The 20,106-nt window shown below is 38.3% G+C and overlaps 2 protein-coding genes across 3 annotated transcripts in view; both read right to left on the reverse strand.

Annotated features, from left to right (window-relative positions):
- Nucleotides 1-4,325: 4,325 nt before the first annotated feature.
- On the reverse strand, nt 4,326-4,922 carry LOC139433573 (nucleolar protein 58-like). Its single transcript, XM_071202635.1, has one exon. The coding sequence runs from the start codon at nt 4,920-4,922 to the stop codon at nt 4,326-4,328; it is 597 nt and encodes a 198-aa protein (XP_071058736.1).
- A 6,072-nt stretch (nt 4,923-10,994) lies between these two features.
- st8sia5 (ST8 alpha-N-acetyl-neuraminide alpha-2,8-sialyltransferase 5) overlaps nt 10,995-20,106 on the reverse strand; it is a 29,293-nt gene continuing 20,181 nt past the window's right edge. For both annotated transcript variants that reach the window (XM_034079569.2, XM_034079567.2), the window contains 4 exons: nt 17,110-17,254; nt 16,136-16,248; nt 15,032-15,124; nt 10,995-13,974 (listed from right to left, as the gene is read on the reverse strand). In XM_034079569.2, coding sequence (XP_033935460.1) covers nt 13,512-13,974; nt 15,032-15,124; nt 16,136-16,248; nt 17,110-17,254 — 814 coding nt within the window. In that variant the 3' untranslated portion in view covers nt 10,995-13,511. The remainder of the gene's footprint in view (nt 13,975-15,031; nt 15,125-16,135; nt 16,249-17,109; nt 17,255-20,106) is intronic.

A 20,106-nucleotide genomic window follows, 5' to 3' on the forward strand; every position in this document is an offset into this window, starting at 1 on the left:
CACGGCAACAGGTAAATATGACTCTGCTGTAGGAAGGGAAGTCCTACAGAGGGGGGAAGTAGTGGAGTACAAGTACTTCTACTTTTACTACTACACTACTTATTTTTCTGACGACTTTTTACTTTGACTTCTTACATGTTGAACACAAATACCTGTACTTTCTACTTCTCACATGTTGAACACAAATACCTGTACTTTCTACTTCTTACATGTTGAACTCAAATACCTGTACTTTCTACTTCTCACATGTTGAACACAAATACCTGTACTTTCTACTTCTTACATGTTGAACTCAAATACCTGTACTTTCTACTTCTTACATGTTGAACTCAAATACCTGTACTTTCTACTTCTCACATGTTGAACTCAAATACCTGTACTTTCTACTTCTCACATGTTGAACTCAAATACCTGTACTTTCTACTTCTCACATGTTGAACTCAAATACCTGTACTTTCTACTTCTCACATGTTGAACTCAAATACCTGTACTTTCTACTTCTCACATGTTGAACTCAAATACCTGTACTTTCTACTTCTTACATGTTGAACTCAAATACCTGTACTTTCTACTTCTCACATGTTGAACACAAATACCTGTACTTTCTACTTCTTACATGTTGAACACAAATACCTGTACTTTCTACTTCTCACATGTTGAACTCAAATACCTGTACTTTCTACTTCTTACATGTTGAACACAAATACCTGTACTTTCTACTTCTCACATGTTGAACCCAAATACCTGAACTTTCTACTTCTTACATGTTGAACCCAAATACCTGTACTTTCTACTTCTTACATGTTGAACACAAATACCTGTACTTTCTACTTCTTACATGTTGAACCCAAATACCTGAACTTTCTACTTCTTACATGTTGAACACAAATACCTGTACTTCCTACTTCTTACATGTTGAACTCAAATACCTGTACTTTCTACTTCTCACATGTTGAACTCAAATACCTGTACTTTCTACTTCTTACATGTTGAATACAAATACCTGTACTTTCTACTTCTTACATGTTGAATACAAATACCTGTACTTTCTACTTCTTACATGTTGAACCCAAATACCTGTACTTTCTACTTCTTACATGTTGAATACAAATACCTGTACTTTCTACTTCTCACATGTTGAACTCAAATACCTGTACTTTCTACTTCTTACATGTTGAATACAAATACCTGTACTTTCTACTTCTTACATGTTGAATACAAATACCTGTACTTTCTACTTCTTACATGTTGAACCCAAATACCTGTACTTTCTACTTCTTACACTTTGAACACAAATACCTGTACTTCCTACTTCTTACATGTTGAACTCAAATACCTGTACTTTCTACTTCTTACATGTTGAACTCAAATACCTGTACTTTCTACTTCTTACATGTTGAATACAAATACCTGTACTTTCTACTTCTTACATGTTGAATACAAATACCTGTACTTTCTACTTCTTACATGTTGAACCCAAATACCTGTACTTTCTACTTCTACACTTTGAACACAAATACCTGTACTTCCTACTTCTTACATGTTGAACTCAAATACCTGTACTTTCTACTTCTTACATGTTGAACTCAAATACCTGTACTTTCTACTTCTTACATGTTGAACTCAAATACCTGTACTTTCTACTTCTCACATGTTGAACTCAAATACCTGTACTTTCTACTTCTCACATGTTGAAACCAAATACCTGTACTTTCTACTTCTTACATGTTGAACTCAAATACCTGTACTTTCTACTTCTTACATGTTGAACTCAAATACCTGTACTTTCTACTTCTCACATGTTGAACTCAAATACCTGTACTTTCTACTTCTCACATGTTGAACTCAAATACCTGTACTTTCTACTTCTCTCATGTTGAACTCAAATACCTGTACTTTCTACTTCTCACATGTTGAACCCAAATACCTGTACTTTCTACTTCTTACATGTTGAACTCAAATACCTGTACTTTCTACTTCTCACATGTTGAACTCAAATACCTGTACTTTCTACTTCTCTCATGTTGAACTCAAATACCTGTACTTTCTACTTCTCACATGTTGAACCCAAATACCTGTACTTTCTACTTCTTACATGTTGAACTCAAATACCTGTACTTTTTACTTCTCACGTGTTGAACTCAAATACCTGTACTTTCTACTTCTTACGTGTTGAACTCAAATACCTGTACTTTCTACTTCTTACGTGTTGAACTCAAATACCTGTACTTTCTACTTCTCACATGTTGAACTCAAATACCTGTACTTTCTACTTCTTACGTGTTGAACTCAAATACCTGTACTTTCTACTTCTCACATGTTGAACTCAATACCTGTACTTTCTACTTCTCACATGTTGAACTCAAATACCTGTACTTTCTACTTCTTACATGTTGAACTCAAATACCTGTACTTTCTACTTCTTACGTGTTGAACTCAAATACCTGTACTTTCTACTTCTCACATGTTGAACTCAAATACCTGTACTTTCTACTTCTCACATGTTGAACTCAATACCTGTACTTTCTACTTCTTACATGTTGAACTCAAATACCTGTACTTTCTACTTCTCACATGTTGAACTCAAATACCTGTACTTTCTACTTCTCACATGTTGAACTCCAATACCTGTACTTTCTACTTCTCACATGTTGAACTCAAATACCTGTACTTTCTACTTCTCTCATGTTGAACTCAAATACCTGTACTTTCTACTTCTCACATGTTGAACCCAAATACCTGTACTTTCTACTTCTTACATGTTGAAACTCAAATACCTGTACTTTCTACTTCTCTCATGTTGAACTCAAATACCTGTACTTTCTACTTCTCACATGTTGAACCCCAAATACCTGTACTTCTACTTCTTACATGTTGAACTCAAATACCTGTACTTTCTACTTCTTACATGTTGAACTCAAATACCTGTACTTTCTACTTCTCACATGTTGAACTCAAATACCTGTACTTTCTACTTCTCTCATGTTGAACTCAAATACCTGTACTTTCTACTTCTCACATGTTTGAACCCAAATACCTGTACTTTCTACTTCTTACATGTTGAACTCAAATACCTGTACTTTCTACTTCTTACATGTTGAACTCAAATACCTGTACTTTCTACTTCTTACATGTTGAACTGAAATACCTATACTTTCTACTTCTTACATGTTGAACTCAAATACCTGTACTTTCTACTTCTTACATGTTGAACACAAATACCTGTACTTTCTACTTCTAACATGTTGAACACAAATACCTGTACTTTCTACTTCTCACATGTTGAACTCAAATACCTGTACTTTCTACTTCTTACATGTTGAATACAAATACCTGTACTTTCTACTTCTTACATGTTGAACCCAAATACCTGTACTTTCTACTTCTTACATGTTGAACACAAATACCTGTACTTCCTACTTCTTACATGTTGAACTCAAATACCTGTACTTTCTATTTCTTACATGTTGAACTCAATACCTGTACTTTCTACTTCTTACATGTTGAACTCAAATACCTGTACTTTCCTACTTCTTACATGTTGAACTCAAATACCTGTACTTTCTACTTCTTACATGTTGAACTCAAATACCTGTACTTTCTACTTCTTACATGTTGAACTCAAATACCTGTACTTTCTACTTCTCACATGTTGAACTCAAAATACCTGTACTTTCTACTTCTTACATGTTGAAACCAAATACCTGTACTTTCTACTTCTTACATGTTGAACTCAAATACCTGTACTTTCTACTTCTTACATGTTGAACTGAAATACCTGTACTTTCTACTTCTTACATGTTGAACTCTAATACCTGTACTTTCTACTTCTCTCATTTCCCAAACAGCTGGTTCCTTTAGTCTGAATGTGTGTTTGGTGCGTGGTCATTATTCTTTAGAGTCACTGCGTGCCTATTGGTTGGAACACGATCCGTGTATCCATCACTTCCTGGTCTTCTCAAAAGAAGAGGGACCAATGGAAACGTTGTCATGTTGCCGTTGTTCAGCATGGAAACATTCATTAGCTAACAATGACATTATTGTTCTGTTGATATAAAGGGAGGTCAGGTACTCTTTAAAGCAGCTGCTAGTTATGGGTACTTTCTACTGAAGTACACTTCAAAGCCTCTTTACTTTGACTTGAGTATAGAGTCAGTACACGAGTATCTATACTTCTTCTTGAGGAAAGGATGTGTGTACTTTTGCCCTCTCTGAATGCTTACCTTTCTTCTTGTAGTACTCCTCCTCGTAGCCATCAGACGAGTCCGTGTGGTAATCCAGCAGCTCCTTTCTGGTACATGGCTCCATAGTCCACCTGTTTATTTTTAGCCTTTTTCCCCTTTTTCTTTTATCCTCGTCACTGTCCGCCGACCCCTTCTTGGTCTTCTTTTTCTTCTTTTCTTCGAGTCTTCCTCTTCCTCCTGCTGCTCCTCGATCAAAGGCTCCTCGTCATCGTCATCGTGAGACTTCTTCTTTTTCTTCTTGCCGTCTTTCGACTTCTTGTCCTTGGATCCCATCTCCTCCTCTCCCTCTGGTTTCTCTGTGGAGGATTTCTTTTTCTTCTTCTTCCCCTCGGTCACTTCCTCTTTGAGCTTCTCTGGTTTCTCCCTTTTGGAATTGGTCTCGAGTTCATTATTGTTCTGCTCGCCCTCCTCATCTTCATTTTCAATCACAGCTTCGGCATCGTCATCTGGTTTCTTCTTCTTCTTCTTCTTCACTTTTTCACCGTCTTCTTTCTTCTTCTCTTTCTCCAGGTCCTCAGAGCTTTCCGCGCTCTTGGTTTTCTTCCGAGTCTTCTCTCTTTTTGTTGCGTCTCCACGGGTCACTTCGTTGTTCCTCTCCTTTAACTTTGGCCCCTCCACTTCGTCATCGACCTCTTCGGTTTCCTCTGGAGCTGTGGATTTGTTCTGTTTCGACGGCATCTTTTATTCATCCACTTCCCTGGCCTTGAGTTTCTAATGGTGTAAGACAATTCATTTGACCCTTGGCCGCAGAGAGGTGGTGGGATCAAGGAGTTTAGAGAACGTGTGTGTGTGAGAGCTGCTGCAGGAACACACACTCAGAGGTGCTTTAGCTACCTGGACGCCTCGTACCTGGGCAGAACATGGCCATATGACTAACACACACACACACACACACACACACACACACACACATTACTGTCATCTCAGTGGTCACGTGACCCACAGGAGAAAGCCCTGTGAAAAAGGAGCCTTGCACCGAGAACTTATCCTCCCTGCCACGGCTCTCTTCATTATTCATGGTGTTAGGATCGCTTTACGGGCTGGGGAGTCTCGCTTTTACCTGCGGTCACACTAACAGACGGACAGACAGTTACTGAAACACACACACACACACACACACACACACACACACACACACACACACACACACAGAAACTCACCCTCTGTATAAATCACTTTTAAGTTGAAGGAATATTGACTGAAAGATTGACCATGGATAGTAAATATCAACGTGGAAATGATTCCTTTCCTTTCACAGTCTATTTAAAAGGAAGTTCACAGCATTTTAAAATAGGCGTATTGGCGTTATTGCAACGTTAGATGAGAAGATTGATACTACTCTCTTAAAGGTGGGGTAGGTAAGTTGGAGAAACCGGCTCGAGTGCGCTAGAATTTGAAAATACACAACCGGAGAAAATCTGCCACAGAGCCCCTCCCCCAACACACACGAACCATAAGCCGCGTTCACACTGCGGTACATTTCCCACAAAGGTTCATGAGAACTTAGTTCATGATCGCGTGTCACACCAAAAAGAGCCGGTACTAAAAGTAGTTAATGCGAACCTTTTTACCCGCTCGAAAGTCCCTGCTAGAGAGCAGGGACTTTCGAGCGGCTCTTTTGTGAGAAAAGAGCTATATTCCTGATTGGCTGGGCGGATTGCAAACCACGCCCCGTAAAACTCCCAAAAAGTTTTGTGAAGCCGCCATTTTATTATCCTCGCATTAGCATTATTAGCATTAGCATTATTAGCATTATTAGCATTAGCATTAGCCCAGCGCAGAACGCAGAGAGGACTAACTTATGGCAACACAAAATAAACATGGGAGCGGGTGGAGATGAGGAGGTGTCGGCGTTCTGGCGATTTTACTCGGAAGGCTTCAGTAGAAGCTGCTGGGAGTCCCAGCAGCTTCGACTGAAGCCTTCCCCACTCCGGGGACTTCCGGCCGGGGACTCCGGGGGGCAGTATACGCCGTGAAGTGGTTTGCGGCCTGCCAGTAGAAACCCAAAGTAGAAGAAGAAAGAAGTGACGTCAGCGGCTTCATTTGGCCTAATCTCTCCCCCAGGGACTTTTTTTGGTGTGAACGCGATCTGTACTTAGTTCATGAGAACTAAAGAGTTCGCATGAACTAAGTTCGCATGAACCTTTGTGGGAAAAGTACCGTAGTGTGAACGCGGCTATGGACTGTATATATACGAACGCGCACATGACCAACGAGGGCACGAGGTAAGTTTGTGCCCAGATGGAAGGCTGACAGGCAGGTAGGCCATCCAGTTACTTTAGCCGGCTCAGATGATTGGTCGTGCTTTTTACAGCGCCACGGCTTCCACAGGTGAGATATTTTATGGATTTGTTGTCAAAGCACTTCAGATATTCATTGCTGTCGGGATGTTCAGAGCATTCCATGCAATATAACAACAAGTGTATCTCGAGCCGGTTTCTCAAACTTACCTACCCCACCTTTACGTTGCTGAAAACAGGGAATCAGTTGGAGTTTAAAGAGATCCTCCTCTTCACATTGAAGTATAGCTTCACATAAATATTTTCTACAAATTATGAATACTGAGATTTACTAGTAAGTAATCAGCACTTTAATATATTTGACATTCTTAATATTTAACATCATCAAAATAAAGGATTTGTTAAAGGTGCCAAGGAGAACTTTTCCAGAAATAATCTTTTTAGGTGAAAAAATATTTGTAGTACTGAAATCCTTTAAATTGGAAGAACACTAATAAGTATTCTTTACTAAGCATACCTACTGTATTGTACAGACTATATCAAATATATACTACTGAAGAAAATACAAAAATAGTTATTTACAGTTTTTATAGTAGCGCAAATACTCAGATTATTGGTGTCAGCTCCATCACATTCACATCTGCCCCGAGAGCCAAATCAACCCATTAGCGTTATTGCTGCTACCTGACACCTGACGCACATCGAGGCCAAGGGCAACGTGTGGTCATATTGATCCGTCAACATCAGATTACCCAACCCCGGGGCGACCGCAGCGAGTAAACCGTCATGGGACCCGATGCAGGGAGGAATCCCCTCACATTGAAGGCCTGACGCTCCATCACTAATCCCATTTAATCCACATTGAAAACAAATATTTTATAATCCTGAACATTTCCTGCAGAAAACCTTAACGCCAGCTTCATGTTTCTGTTCCCTTTAGGCTATATACATCAAGTACCAGCGGTGAGAGAAGTACTCAGATCTCGAGTAAAAGTAGAAGTACTCAGATCTTGAGAAAAAGTAGTACTCAGGTCTTGTACTTGAGTAAAAGTAGAAGTACTCCGATCTTGTACTTGAGTAAAAGTAGAAGTTCTCTGGTCTTGTACTTGAGTAAAAGTAGAAGTACTCAGATCTTGTATTTGAGTAAAAGTAGAAGTTCTCTGGTCTTGTACTTGAGTAAAAGTAGAAGTACTCAGATCTTGTACTTGAGTAAAAATAGAAGTACTCAGATGTTGAACTTGAGTAAAAGTAGAAGTACTCAGGTCTTGTACTTGAGTAAAAGTAGAAGTACTCAGATCTTGCACTTGAGTAAAAGTAGAAGTACTCAGATCTTGTACTTGAGTAAAAGTAGAAGTACTCAGATCTTGTACTTGAGTAAAATAGAAGTACTCAGATCTTGCACTTGAGTAAAAGTAGAAGTACTCAGGTCTTGTACTTGAGTAAAAGTAGAAGTACTCAGATCTTGTACTTGAGTAAAAGTACTCAGGTCTTGTACTTGAGTAAAAGTAGAAGTACTCAGGTCTTGTACTTGAGTAAAGTAGAAGTACTCAGGTCTTGTACTTGAGTAAAAGTAGAAGTACTCAGATCTTGCACTAGAGTAAAAGCAGAAGTATTCAGATCTTGAACTTGAGTAAAAGTAGAAGTACTCAGATCTTGAGTAAAAGCAGAAGTACTCAGATCTTGAACTTGAGTAAAAGTAGAAGTACTCAGATATTGTACTTGAGTAAAAGTAGAAGTTCTCTGGTCTTGTACTTGAGTAACAGTAGAAGTACTCAGATCTTGTTCTTGAGTAAAAGTAGAAGTACTCAGATCTTGTACTTGAGTAAAAGTAGAAGTACTCAGATCTTGTACTTAAGTAAAAATAGAAGTTCTCAGGTCTTCTACTTGAGTAAAAGTAGAAGTACTCAGATATTGTACTTGAGTAAAAGTAGAAGTACTCAGATCTTGTACTTGAGTAAAAGTAGAAGTACTCAGATCTTGTACTTAAGTAAAAATAGAAGTTCTCAGGTCTTCTACTTGAGTAAAAGTAGAAGTACTCAGATCTTGAACTTGAGTAAAAGTAGAAGTACTCAGGTCTTGTACTTGAGTAAAAGTAGAAGTACTCAGATCTTGAACTTGAGTAAAGTAGAAGTACTCAGGTCTTGTACTTGAGTAAAAGCAGAAGTATTCAGATCTTGAACTTGAGTAAAAGTAGAAGTACTCAGATATTGTACTTGAGTAAAAGTAGAAGTACTCAGGTCTTGTACTTGAGTAAAAGTAGAAGTACTCAGATCTTGCACTAGAGTAAAAGCAGAAGTATTCAGATCTTGAACTTGAGTAAAAGTAGAAGTACTCAGATCTTGAGTAAAAGCAGAAGTACTCAGATCTTGAACTTGAGTAAAAGCAGAAGTACTCAGATATTGTACTTGAGTAAAAGTAGAAGTTCTCTGGTCTTGTACTTGAGTAACAGTAGAAGTACTCAGATCTTGTTCTTGAGTAAAAGTAGAAGTACTCAGATCTTGTACTTGAGTAAAAGTAGAAGTACTCAGATCTTGTACTTAAGTAAAAATAGAAGTTCTCAGGTCTTCTACTTGAGTAAAAGTAGAAGTACTCAGATATTGTACTTGAGTAAAAGTAGAAGTACTCAGGTCTTGTACTTGAGTAAAAGTAGAAGTACTCAGATCTTGAACTTGAGTAAAAGTAGAAGTACTCAGGTCTTGTACTTGAGTAAAAGTAGAAGTACTCAGATCTTGAACTTGAGTAAAAGTAGAAGTACTCAGGTCTTGTACTTGAGTAAAAGCAGAAGTATTCAGATCTTGAACTTGAGTAAAAGTAGAAGTACTCAGATATTGTACTTGAGTAAAAGTAGAAGTACTCAGGTCTTGTACTTGAGTAAAAGTAGAAGTACTCAGATCTTGCACTAGAGTAAAAGCAGAAGTATTCAGATCTTGAACTTGAGTAAAAGTAGAAGTACTCAGATCTTGAGTAAAAGCAGAAGTACTCAGATCTTGAACTTGAGTAAAAGCAGAAGTACTCAGATCTTGAACTTGAGTAAAAGCAGAAGTACTCAGATCTTGAACTTGAGTAAAAGCAGAAGTACTCAGATCTTGAAAAAAATAAAACTTGAGTAAAAGTAGAAGTACCAGAGTGTAGGAATACTCTGTTACAGTAATAGTCCTGCATATAAAAAATGTTCCTCAAGTAAAAGTAGAAAAGTATTATCATCAAAATATAGTTTTCGTTTGCGGGTGCTACAGGAAGAAGGGGGCGGGGCTTCGGTGTGGTTGACCAATAGCGAAGCACGTTTTCACGTACCCTCATACGCAGCGGTTTGAATCGAAATGTTTGGGCATTACTTTTTATAATGGAAAAAGCTCATTGTTTATTGAATGTAATCATTAAATAACAGATAAGATATTTGTATTCATGGTTACTTACAGTACAATCGTTATTAATATTATGGCCAGCTGCTGTTAACCTTGTTATTATGTTGGTAAATTATAAGTGGAAAGGCAGCATGTTAATTCACACTGAATCGAAACCTATCCACAAAATTATTCTTTCTCTCTTGATTATTAATGTAATGGTAAGTTACCTTTGCAGTGTGTTGTTCTTACAGCATCAAATTCTAACAGTTACAGGCCTACTGTACAGATTTCTTCACCACGGTGATTTCACATATTGGTATTTGTCCACATAATGGTTTTTATATAATCTTTTTTTTCGATATTTGCTCTTATTTCTCTATCTTACTCTGTTAAAGGTGGGGTAGGTAAGTTTGAGAAACCGGCTCGAGATACACTTTTTGTTATATTCCATGGAATGCTCTTAACATCCCGATAGCAATGAATATCTGAAGTGCTTTGACAACAAATCCATAAATAATATCATCTCTGGAAGCCGTGGCGCTGTAAAAAGCTCGACCAATCATCTGAGCCGGCTAAAGTAACTGGTTGGCCTACCTGCCTGTCAGCCTGCCATCGGGGCACAGACTTATCTCGTGCCCTCATTGGTCATGTGCGCGTTCGTGTGTGTTGGAGGAGGGGCTCTATAAGGAAGTGGCAGATTTTCTCCCGGTTGTGTATTTCCAATTCTAGCGATCTCGAGCCGGTTTCTCAAATGTACCTACCCCACCTTTAATGTACTTTACACCTAATGAAATCCCTTGCATGTGGAAAAACCTATCAACCAAACTCGATTCTAATATCATTCTTACTGGATTGACTCCCCTTTGTGAGCCTGTCAGCATTAAAAGCCTCTACAGTTACAGCACAATCTGCCGTCTTCCCAGCCATCCTGTGCAGCCAGTCAGTGAGAGACATCGACACCGAGCGCTGCTTAATAATGCAGGCGTTGACAGCTTCGCTTACAGAGCCAACTGAAGCAGACAAATCACAGGTTAAATGGTCTGAAATTATCTATTAAACTTGCACATTGTGTGGCGCCAACAAGCATAGCAGTGTGGCAAATATAATCAGGTATTGCAGTGTGCTCATTCACTCCAATGTACACACAATAATCCATACAGTGAGAAAATCCATACAAGTTTATTTACAAACACAATACCAGTAAAAAGAATGATCCAGAGTCGGTGAAGACTGCCTTTTATATATAACCTCCATTCAGCACACACCGTCCTTTCCCATGCTCGATCCATTTGTGTCTGTGCAACCATTTTAGTGTTCGAGCAAAAGCCAAAGCCATTTTCTGGTGTTCACATCCATCATCCCTCTTAAACACACGACAAGTCTGCATATATGACGACAGAAACAGCATGATGTCAGCAGAGCACGAACAGACAGAGGAGGGACAACATATTCGTTTACAGTCTTTGCGGCGAAAATAAAAAACTAGTCATCTTCGCGGGGCTTCAATGCTTTCTCGAGTTCACGTCGCAAAGAGGGAGGTCAAATAAAACACGAAAGCGTCGTCACAAAAAGGGCAGCCACCGTCTTCATTCGTGCATCTGTAATAACCGATAAAAGCTGCATCCACTATTGTACATTTCGACTAATCCATTCTGTGAACAGGTTCTTGTTTACATCTCCAAAAGCACGTGTAAACATATGTCAGTGGTCATTGAAGCAGGCACACACAAAGCCAAGCAGAGAGTAAGTCATGCAGAGCATTAGGAAAGGAGTGTCCAGGCTAATTCCTAACCCTTTTATAAAGAGTCCTACATGTCCTTTGACTCGAGGGGGAAACTAAGATGTCGCTTAATTGAATGTATTTGTTGCATATCGTATAGAGGGGTTTATTATCTCATAAGGCAGCATGGCTTAAGACATGAAAAGACGACAAGAGGCGCTCAACAGTATTATGGGGTTTACAAATCGGACGGCCTTAAAATGTTTTTGCTCGGATGGGGACGTTTTAAAATCTGACTTTTGTCCGAAAGCAGGATGAGCCAAGACAGAAAGGAGAGGCGAGTAATACCCTCGTGTCATCCACCCTTTCCTATAACCAGAAATATCAGAGCAGGTTTTTTTTAATTGGAAGAAAGCAGAGGGTTTAAAACATTCTGGTGAATAGGAAATAGATTACAAAAGTAGACAATTAGATGTTACAATTAAAACGTATTTTTGCTGATATGAAGGTTTTGTTTCACACACACACACAAAGCTGCCACAACACCCAGAGTTGCCGGGATAAAGAGAGAAGACGGGGGGGGTGAGGGGGGTGTAGAAAACAACAGCTCTGTACAGCGGAGCCACTAGAAAACCTCACAGAAACAACATCACTTTGATCACGTTACGGTCAGAAAGTCAGAGAGGACCATAGGGATCGGATCAACTTAAGGTAACACTTTATATTAAGGTACACACATTCACCATCACCGTCGTGACGAAAAGGGAGCTGAGCCAGAAGGCATAGCTCTCTGTCTACCGGGCCATTTTGGTTCCTACCCTCACCTACGGTCGTGACCGAAAGAACGAGATCGCGGATACAAGCGGCCCGACCACGGATAAGCGGGAGAAGATGGATATTCACCATCAACTAGTTGTTCATTAACATGCATGATAGCAGTATATTGGCTCTTTGTTAGTCATAATAAAACACGTATTAATGCCTTATTCTACATTACCTTATTCTACAAGTACTCGGCCATTAGTTGAGTTTTTCCTTAATAACCTCGAGTGCTTATGTATACGTAAGGAAGTTGTTGTACATGAGGGTCTTAATATGCAGTAGCAGTACCACAAGAATAGTAATTCTCCCATAATAACACCTAACAGATATCGTCTACTAGGGCTGTTCAATTAATCGTATTATAATCGCAATTACGATGTTGGCCTGCCACAATTACGAAAACAACATAATCGAAAAAAAACGATTATTTAGCTTTGCTAGGTTGTACAGTGCACTGCAACATATTTGATCACATTTATTTATCATATTTATATGTTTAGTAGCTTGTTGAAGTGCGCTCCAAAAATATTTGTTGATCTTGTTTATTGGTATTTATTATTTTGGTATTATTTATTTAAAGATAAATGTATAATTTATTTTATTTATTCGTTTTTCAGTTGAATTCTACGTTCAGGGTAATCAACAGTTAAATAAGATACTGTTCAAATTATTATTTTAATTTGTTTTAAAGTTCAATAAATGGATGTTTTCAAAGTCAATGAATAATCGTATTTAATAACCGTGATATCAATTATTGACCAAAATAATCGTGATTATGATTTTTGCCATAATCGCACAGCCCTATCGTCTATTCTTCCGTAACAAGACATGAATGTGTCGAAATAACGAAAAATTAGGTTTTTTCTAACTCAGAATATATTCCCTATTTTAAAGTGAAGCCTCGTTGATAACAAATAAGCTAGTTTGTCTCTAACATTTTAATGAACGAGAACGACGATGGTGAATAAGTGTACCTTATCTAAAGTGTTACCCAACTTAATACACATCGAAAAGAGAAGTAGTTCAAGCAAGCGACCTTCACTGTGTCGTGGAATAAGTGAGAGCAAAGACGCTCTGAAGGCCGACTCTCTTTTTAAAAAGGGAGGGGAATAGTGTCTTATTTACTGAGAGTGGGGGATCACGTGCACGGCCCTGTGTGCACGTTGAGGATCCCACGAGTGTGCATGTGAATAAAGTTGAATATTTCGTGTGGCATAGCGTGGAAACCGGGCCTCGGCTTGACGTTGTCGTAGTAATGGTGAGTGATGAAGATGCCCGCGGGGTTCATGGGAAACGCCCAGAAACCGTAGAGATGGACTTCTTCGCACATTTCCATGGCGGCGGTTACGAGCATCAAACCGCTGCTGACGCGTTTAGCTCGGACGCCTTGAACCGCCCAGAAACGCTGAACGTTCAGAAGGTACTGCGGGTGGAAGAAGAAAACGCCCCTCTGGGAGTCGAAGTCGTCCAGCATGTACTTGACTCTGAACGACACGTCGGTGTTTCGGGTGTTGTAGAAAGCGGGAAGAACCACCGAGGAGTTCTCGTAGTTCTGGAGGACTTCGTAGAACGGTCGCCGCCATTTCTCCAGCTTCTGAAACCTGCGGAGGAAGATTTAGAGTATATGATGGGGAAGTCCTGAGTGTCCTCCTCCAACATGAGAGTAGCATGCTAACAAAGCTATCAACTGTAGCTGTGAACATGACAGGATGTGAGATGACCTGGAAGAGCACCAGGACTGCTTGAGGCAGATGATAGCTATGAGATTAACATGATGACTCAGCCTCTATGGAGAGAGACATCAAGCATGCTCATTTCTGACGTGGAGCTAATCTGAAGTAAACATTGATACTGCTTTCTATTCCTCCATCTTGTGACTGTGTAACTCCCTCTCTTGATATCAGCATGTGAAGGACACTGTTTGAGATTTTGAGTAAAGTCAGAATTTTGAGAAAAAATAGAGAATTTTGAGATTTTGAAAAAAAGTCAGAATTTTTGACATTTTGAGAAAAACGACAGAATTTGGAGAAAAATACAGAATTGAGAGAAAGTCCGAATTTTGAGAAAAAGTCTAAAAAAAATGATTTTCAGAAAAAACTCATAATTTTTTAGAGAAAGTCATAATTGTGAGGAAAAAGTTAAAAAAATGAAGTTGAGAAAAAAGTCATAATTTTGAGAAAATGACAGCAGGATGTATGATTACAGAGAAGAACCGGCATTCCTCCATCTTGTGACTGTGTAACCCCCTCTCTTGGATATCAGCATGTGAAGGACACTGCTCAGGAACTAGCTGATGCTCTGTATGTGATGACTCCTTCCCTTCTGGAGAGGATCAGAGATACACGGATCCTGAGGCTGAAGCTCAAGCCGGGGACGAGTGATAGTTTCTAACAGTAAACAATCCAAAAGGGATTATTGGGATGGGGCGGTGGTGGCGAAGTCGATAGGGACTTGGCTTGGCAATTGGAAGGTCACCAGTTCAAGTCCCGGCAAGACCAAGGCGCTGATCAAAATGGCTGCCCACTGCTCCTAACACTAGGATGGGTCAAATGCAGAGAAACAATTTCCCACGGGGATTAATAAAGTATATCAAAAAAAAAAAGAAAAGAAAACAGACTCTGAGAGATTCTTCCTCAGACCCTCAGATATTCACAGTACCTCTCAGATATAATGCTCGGGTTTATTGTCACCAGATCTGTTCTAGAGCCAACATCAGCGGAGTACTTCTCATTGATGGGTGGGATGTTGCACCTGCAGCAAAGAAAGCACAAGTCCACTGATACAGGAGTTTGAATGCATTTGATTTGACTCTACACACACTAGGCATGATGCTGAGATGCACAATCAATCATTTAACAGCTGTGTGATCAAGAGTTTGGCTTCTATAATAAATCAAATGATAGTTTAGCGACTTTCACGAGACGTGTTTTATCCACGTGTCGAGTCAGGTTGGGTAGAGCTGCATTAAAGCCACCAATTTAACATTTAAAACCCTTTGACATCAGTTGTATTTTAACACGTACAGACAGGAGTGGCCATCGAGAGAACACATAACTATCACTGCCAAAATGATTTAATACACGCCCACAAATATCAACAATTTGGATAGAAATTAAGCATTAATATGTCTGAAAGCAGGGTTTCTCACTTAGTACTTTATTATAATTTCAATTAGGACAGGGGTGTCAAACTCAAATTCATTGCGGGCCACATTAGCATTAAGGTTGCACTCAAAGGGCCGGTTGTAACTTTAAGACTATATAAAAATACATATATGAATATGTAATATATATAAAATAATGTATTATATTACATTATTGCGTCTGCATTGGATTATTATCGGATAGGGTAATAACTTCATAATTAACTACGTCTGAAAGCAGAAGTCTATAGGGCAAGTCTCTTTAGTGCGTATGTCCCAAAATGATTTAAAAAGAAAAGCCAAATTCTGAAAAAAAGTCAAAAAATAAATAAAATAAGTGACATTTAAAAAAAAAGAAAAGTCAAATTCTGAGATGCATTGTGGGACATGTAGTTTATTGGCAACGTGCTTCTGTAAAGTAACATGTAACCGCATAACAATCATATTTTTTGCAAGCTCTTGTGGGGCCACATGAAATGAAGTCGCGGGCCGGATTTGGCCCCCGGGCCTTGAGTTTGACACCCCTGAATTAGGACATCTGCTTTGCTCGGCATTTCCGCGGCAACTATTTCACCCAGTCCGAGTTTTATTCAAAGACAACAATAACAAACACCGAATACCTAAAAATAAAATCTGCCGAGTCGATTTCCTTTCCACATTTGCTGTTCTTGATGATGCCGCCATTTCCAATAACGGCGCATTTCTTGTACTGTGATTTGGAATATGGCATATCCTGAATGAAGACACAATTTGTTAAATTCAGACGGACATTACAACGATTCAAAAAGCTAACATGGGGGGGTATAGCAGTAGTGGAGGATTATTTGGATAATTACTTAAGAGAAAGTACTACACTGTAATAATACTCTGGTACAAGTAAAAGTCCTGCATGGAGTATGCGAGGCAGGTTTTCAGACGGACATTATGGGACTCAGTAAATCTTAATCACCAAACCAATAGAATGATACAAAAGCCAACATATAGCAGTCGTGGAGGAAGTATTCGGATAATTACTTCGGATAAACTACTAATATCACAGTGCGTTAATTCAGTGATATTTTACCATATTTTGTATTATTTTAAATATGTTTTAATGTTATTTTTTATGTATGCACCACGACACCAAGTCAAATTCCTCGTACGTGTAAACCTACCTGGTAATACACATGCTTCTGATTCTGATTGAAAACGGCATACTCTTGTACAAGTCCTGCATTTAGATGCTACTCAAGACAAATTACAACTAGGAAAACGCACTTTAAAGTACTTTTTTTACATGAAAAAATGTCTGCAATGACTCAAACAGTCCTGTTAACCAGAGGTGGGAAGTAGTGAAGTACAAATACTTTGTTACTGTACTTAAGTACATTTTTCTGTTATCAGTACTTTACTCCACTACTTATTTTACTGACGACTTTTTACTTTTACTTACACTTCAAAGCCTCTTTACTTTGACTTGAGTAAAGAAGTTTAGTCAGTACTTCTACTTTCACCAGAGTATCTTTAAACACGAGTATCTGTACTTCTACTTGAGTGAAGGATGTGTGTACTTTTGCCCTCTCTCCTGTTAACCATGCAGAGGTGTTGAACTCACGTCGGGGAACATCTTGAAGACCTCTGCGGTGATGGGCAGGATCCCGCTGGTGTCCACCTCGTACCGCAGCTTGGTTCCTGCAGGAGTGTTCCTCTTGGTGGTGAAGAGGAAGGAGGGAGCGTTACAGCAGCGAGACAGAGACATCCTGCAGGAGAGAGGAGAGGGGAGCTTATTTAACACTTCAGCAGAGGTGGGAAGTAATGGAGTACAAATACTTTGTTACTGTACTTAAGTACTTTTTTCTGGTATCAGTACTTTACTCCACTACTTATTTTTCTGACGATTTTTGACTTTGACTTCTTACATGTTGAACTCAAATACCTGTACTTTCTACTTCTCACATGTTGAACACAAATACCTGTACTTTCTACTTCTCACATGTTGAACACAAATACCTGTACTTTCTACTTCTCACATGTTGAACACAAATACCTGTACTTTCTACTTCTTACATGTTGAACACAAATACCTGTACTTTCTACTTCTCACATGTTGAACTCAAATACCTGTACTTTCTACTTCTCACATGTTGAACTCAAATACCTGTACTTTCTACTTCTCACATGTTGAACTCAAATACCTGTACTTTCTACTTCTCACATGTTGAACTCAAATACCTGTACTTTCTACTTCTCACATGTTGAACACAAAATACCTGTACTTTCTACTTCTTACATGTTGAACACAAATACCTGTACTTTCTACTTCTCTCATGTTGAACACAAATACCTGTACTTTCTACTTCTTACATGTTGAACCCAAATACCTGTACTTTATACTTCTCTCATGTTGAACACAAATACCTGTACTTTCTACTTCTTACATGTTGAACCCAAATACCTGTACTTTATACTTCTTACATGTTGAACACAAATACCTGTACTTTCTACTTCTCACATGTTGAACTCAAATACCTGTACTTTCTACTTCTTACATGTTGAACACAAATACCTGTACTTTCTACTTCTCTCATGTTGAACACAAATACCTGTACTTTCTACTTCTTACATGTTGAACTCAAATACCTGTACTTTCTACTTCTTACATGTTGAACACAAATACCTGTACTTTCTACTTCTCTCATGTTGAACACAAATACCTGTACTTTCTACTTCTTATATGTTGAACTCAAATACCTGTACTTTCTACTTCTTACATGTTGAACTCAAATACCTGTACTTTCTACTTCTTATATGTTGAACACAAATACCTGTACTTTCTACTTCTCACATGTTGAACTCAAATACCTGTACTTTATACTTCTTACATGTTGAACCCAAATACCTGTACTTTCTACTTCTTACATGTTGAACACAAATACCTGTACTTTATACTTCTTACATGTTGAACCCAAATACCTGTACTTTCTACTTCTCACATGTTGAACTCAAATACCTGTACTTTCTACTTCTTACACGTTGAACTCAAATACCTGTACTTTCTACTTCTCACATGTTGAACTCAAATACCTGTACTTTCTACTTCTTACACGTTGAACTCAAATACCTGTACTTTCTACTTCTCACATGTTGAACCCAAATACCTGTACTTTCTACTTCTTACATGTTGAACACAAATACCTGTACTTTCTACTTCTTACATGTTGAACACAAATACCTGTACTTTCTACTTCTTACATGTTGAACTCAAATACCTGTACTTTCTACTTCTTACATGTTGAACACAAATACCTGTACTTTCTACTTCTCACATGTTGAACTCAAATACCTGTACTTTCTACTTCTTACATGTTGAACACAAATACCTGTACTTTCTACTTCTTACATGTTGAACCCAAATACCTGTACTTTCTACTTCTCACATGTTGAACACAAATACCTGTACTTTCTACTTCTTACATGTTGAACTCAAATACCTGTACTTTCTACTTCTTACATGTTGAACACAAATACCTGTACTTTCTACTTCTCACATGTTGAACTCAAATACCTGTACTTTCTACTTCTCACATGTTGAACCCAAATACCTGTACTTTCTACTTCTCACATGTTGAACTCAAATACCTGTACTTTCTACTTCTTACATGTTGAACACAAATACCTGTACTTTCTACTTCTTACATGTTGAACTCAAATACCTGTACTTTCTACTTCTTACATGTTGAACACAAATACCTGTACTTTCTACTTCTCACATGTTGAACACAAATACCTGTACTTTCTACTTCTCACATGTTGAACTCAAATACCTGTACTTTCTACTTCTTACATGTTGAACACAAATACCTGTACTTTCTACTTCTTACATGTTGAACACAAATACCTGTACTTTCTACTTCTCACATGTTGAACACAAATACCTGTACTTTCTACTTCTTACATGTTGAACTCAAATACCTGTACTTTCTACTTCTTACATGTTGAACACAAATACCTGTACTTTCTACTTCTTACATGTTGAACTCAAATACCTGTACTTTCTACTTCTTATATGTTGAACACAAATACCTGTACTTTCTACTTCTCACATGTTGAACTCAAATACCTGTACTTTATACTTCTTACATGTTGAACCCAAATACCTGTACTTTCTACTTCTTACATGTTGAACACAAATACCTGTACTTTATACTTCTTACATGTTGAACCCAAATACCTGTACTTTCTACTTCTCACATGTTGAACTCAAATACCTGTACTTTCTACTTCTTACACGTTGAACTCAAATACCTGTACTTTCTACTTCTCACATGTTGAACTCAAATACCTGTACTTTCTACTTCTTACACGTTGAACTCAAATACCTGTACTTTCTACTTCTCACATGTTGAACCCAAATACCTGTACTTTCTACTTCTTACATGTTGAACACAAATACCTGTACTTTCTACTTCTTACATGTTGAACACAAATACCTGTACTTTCTACTTCTTACATGTTGAACTCAAATACCTGTACTTTCTACTTCTTACATGTTGAACTCAAATACCTGTACTTTCTACTTCTTACATGTTGAACACAAATACCTGTACTTTCT

The sequence above is a fragment of the Pseudochaenichthys georgianus genome, unplaced genomic scaffold (assembly GCF_902827115.2).
Source record: "Pseudochaenichthys georgianus unplaced genomic scaffold, fPseGeo1.2 scaffold_653_arrow_ctg1, whole genome shotgun sequence".
NCBI classification, from domain to species: domain Eukaryota; kingdom Metazoa; phylum Chordata; class Actinopteri; order Perciformes; family Channichthyidae; genus Pseudochaenichthys; species Pseudochaenichthys georgianus.

What these genes read in the sequence shown, in the direction of transcription:
- LOC139433573 (XM_071202635.1), bottom strand. Translation starts at nt 4,922, where the DNA reads ATGCCGTCGAAACAGAACAAATCCACAGCTCCAGAGGAAACCGAAGAG.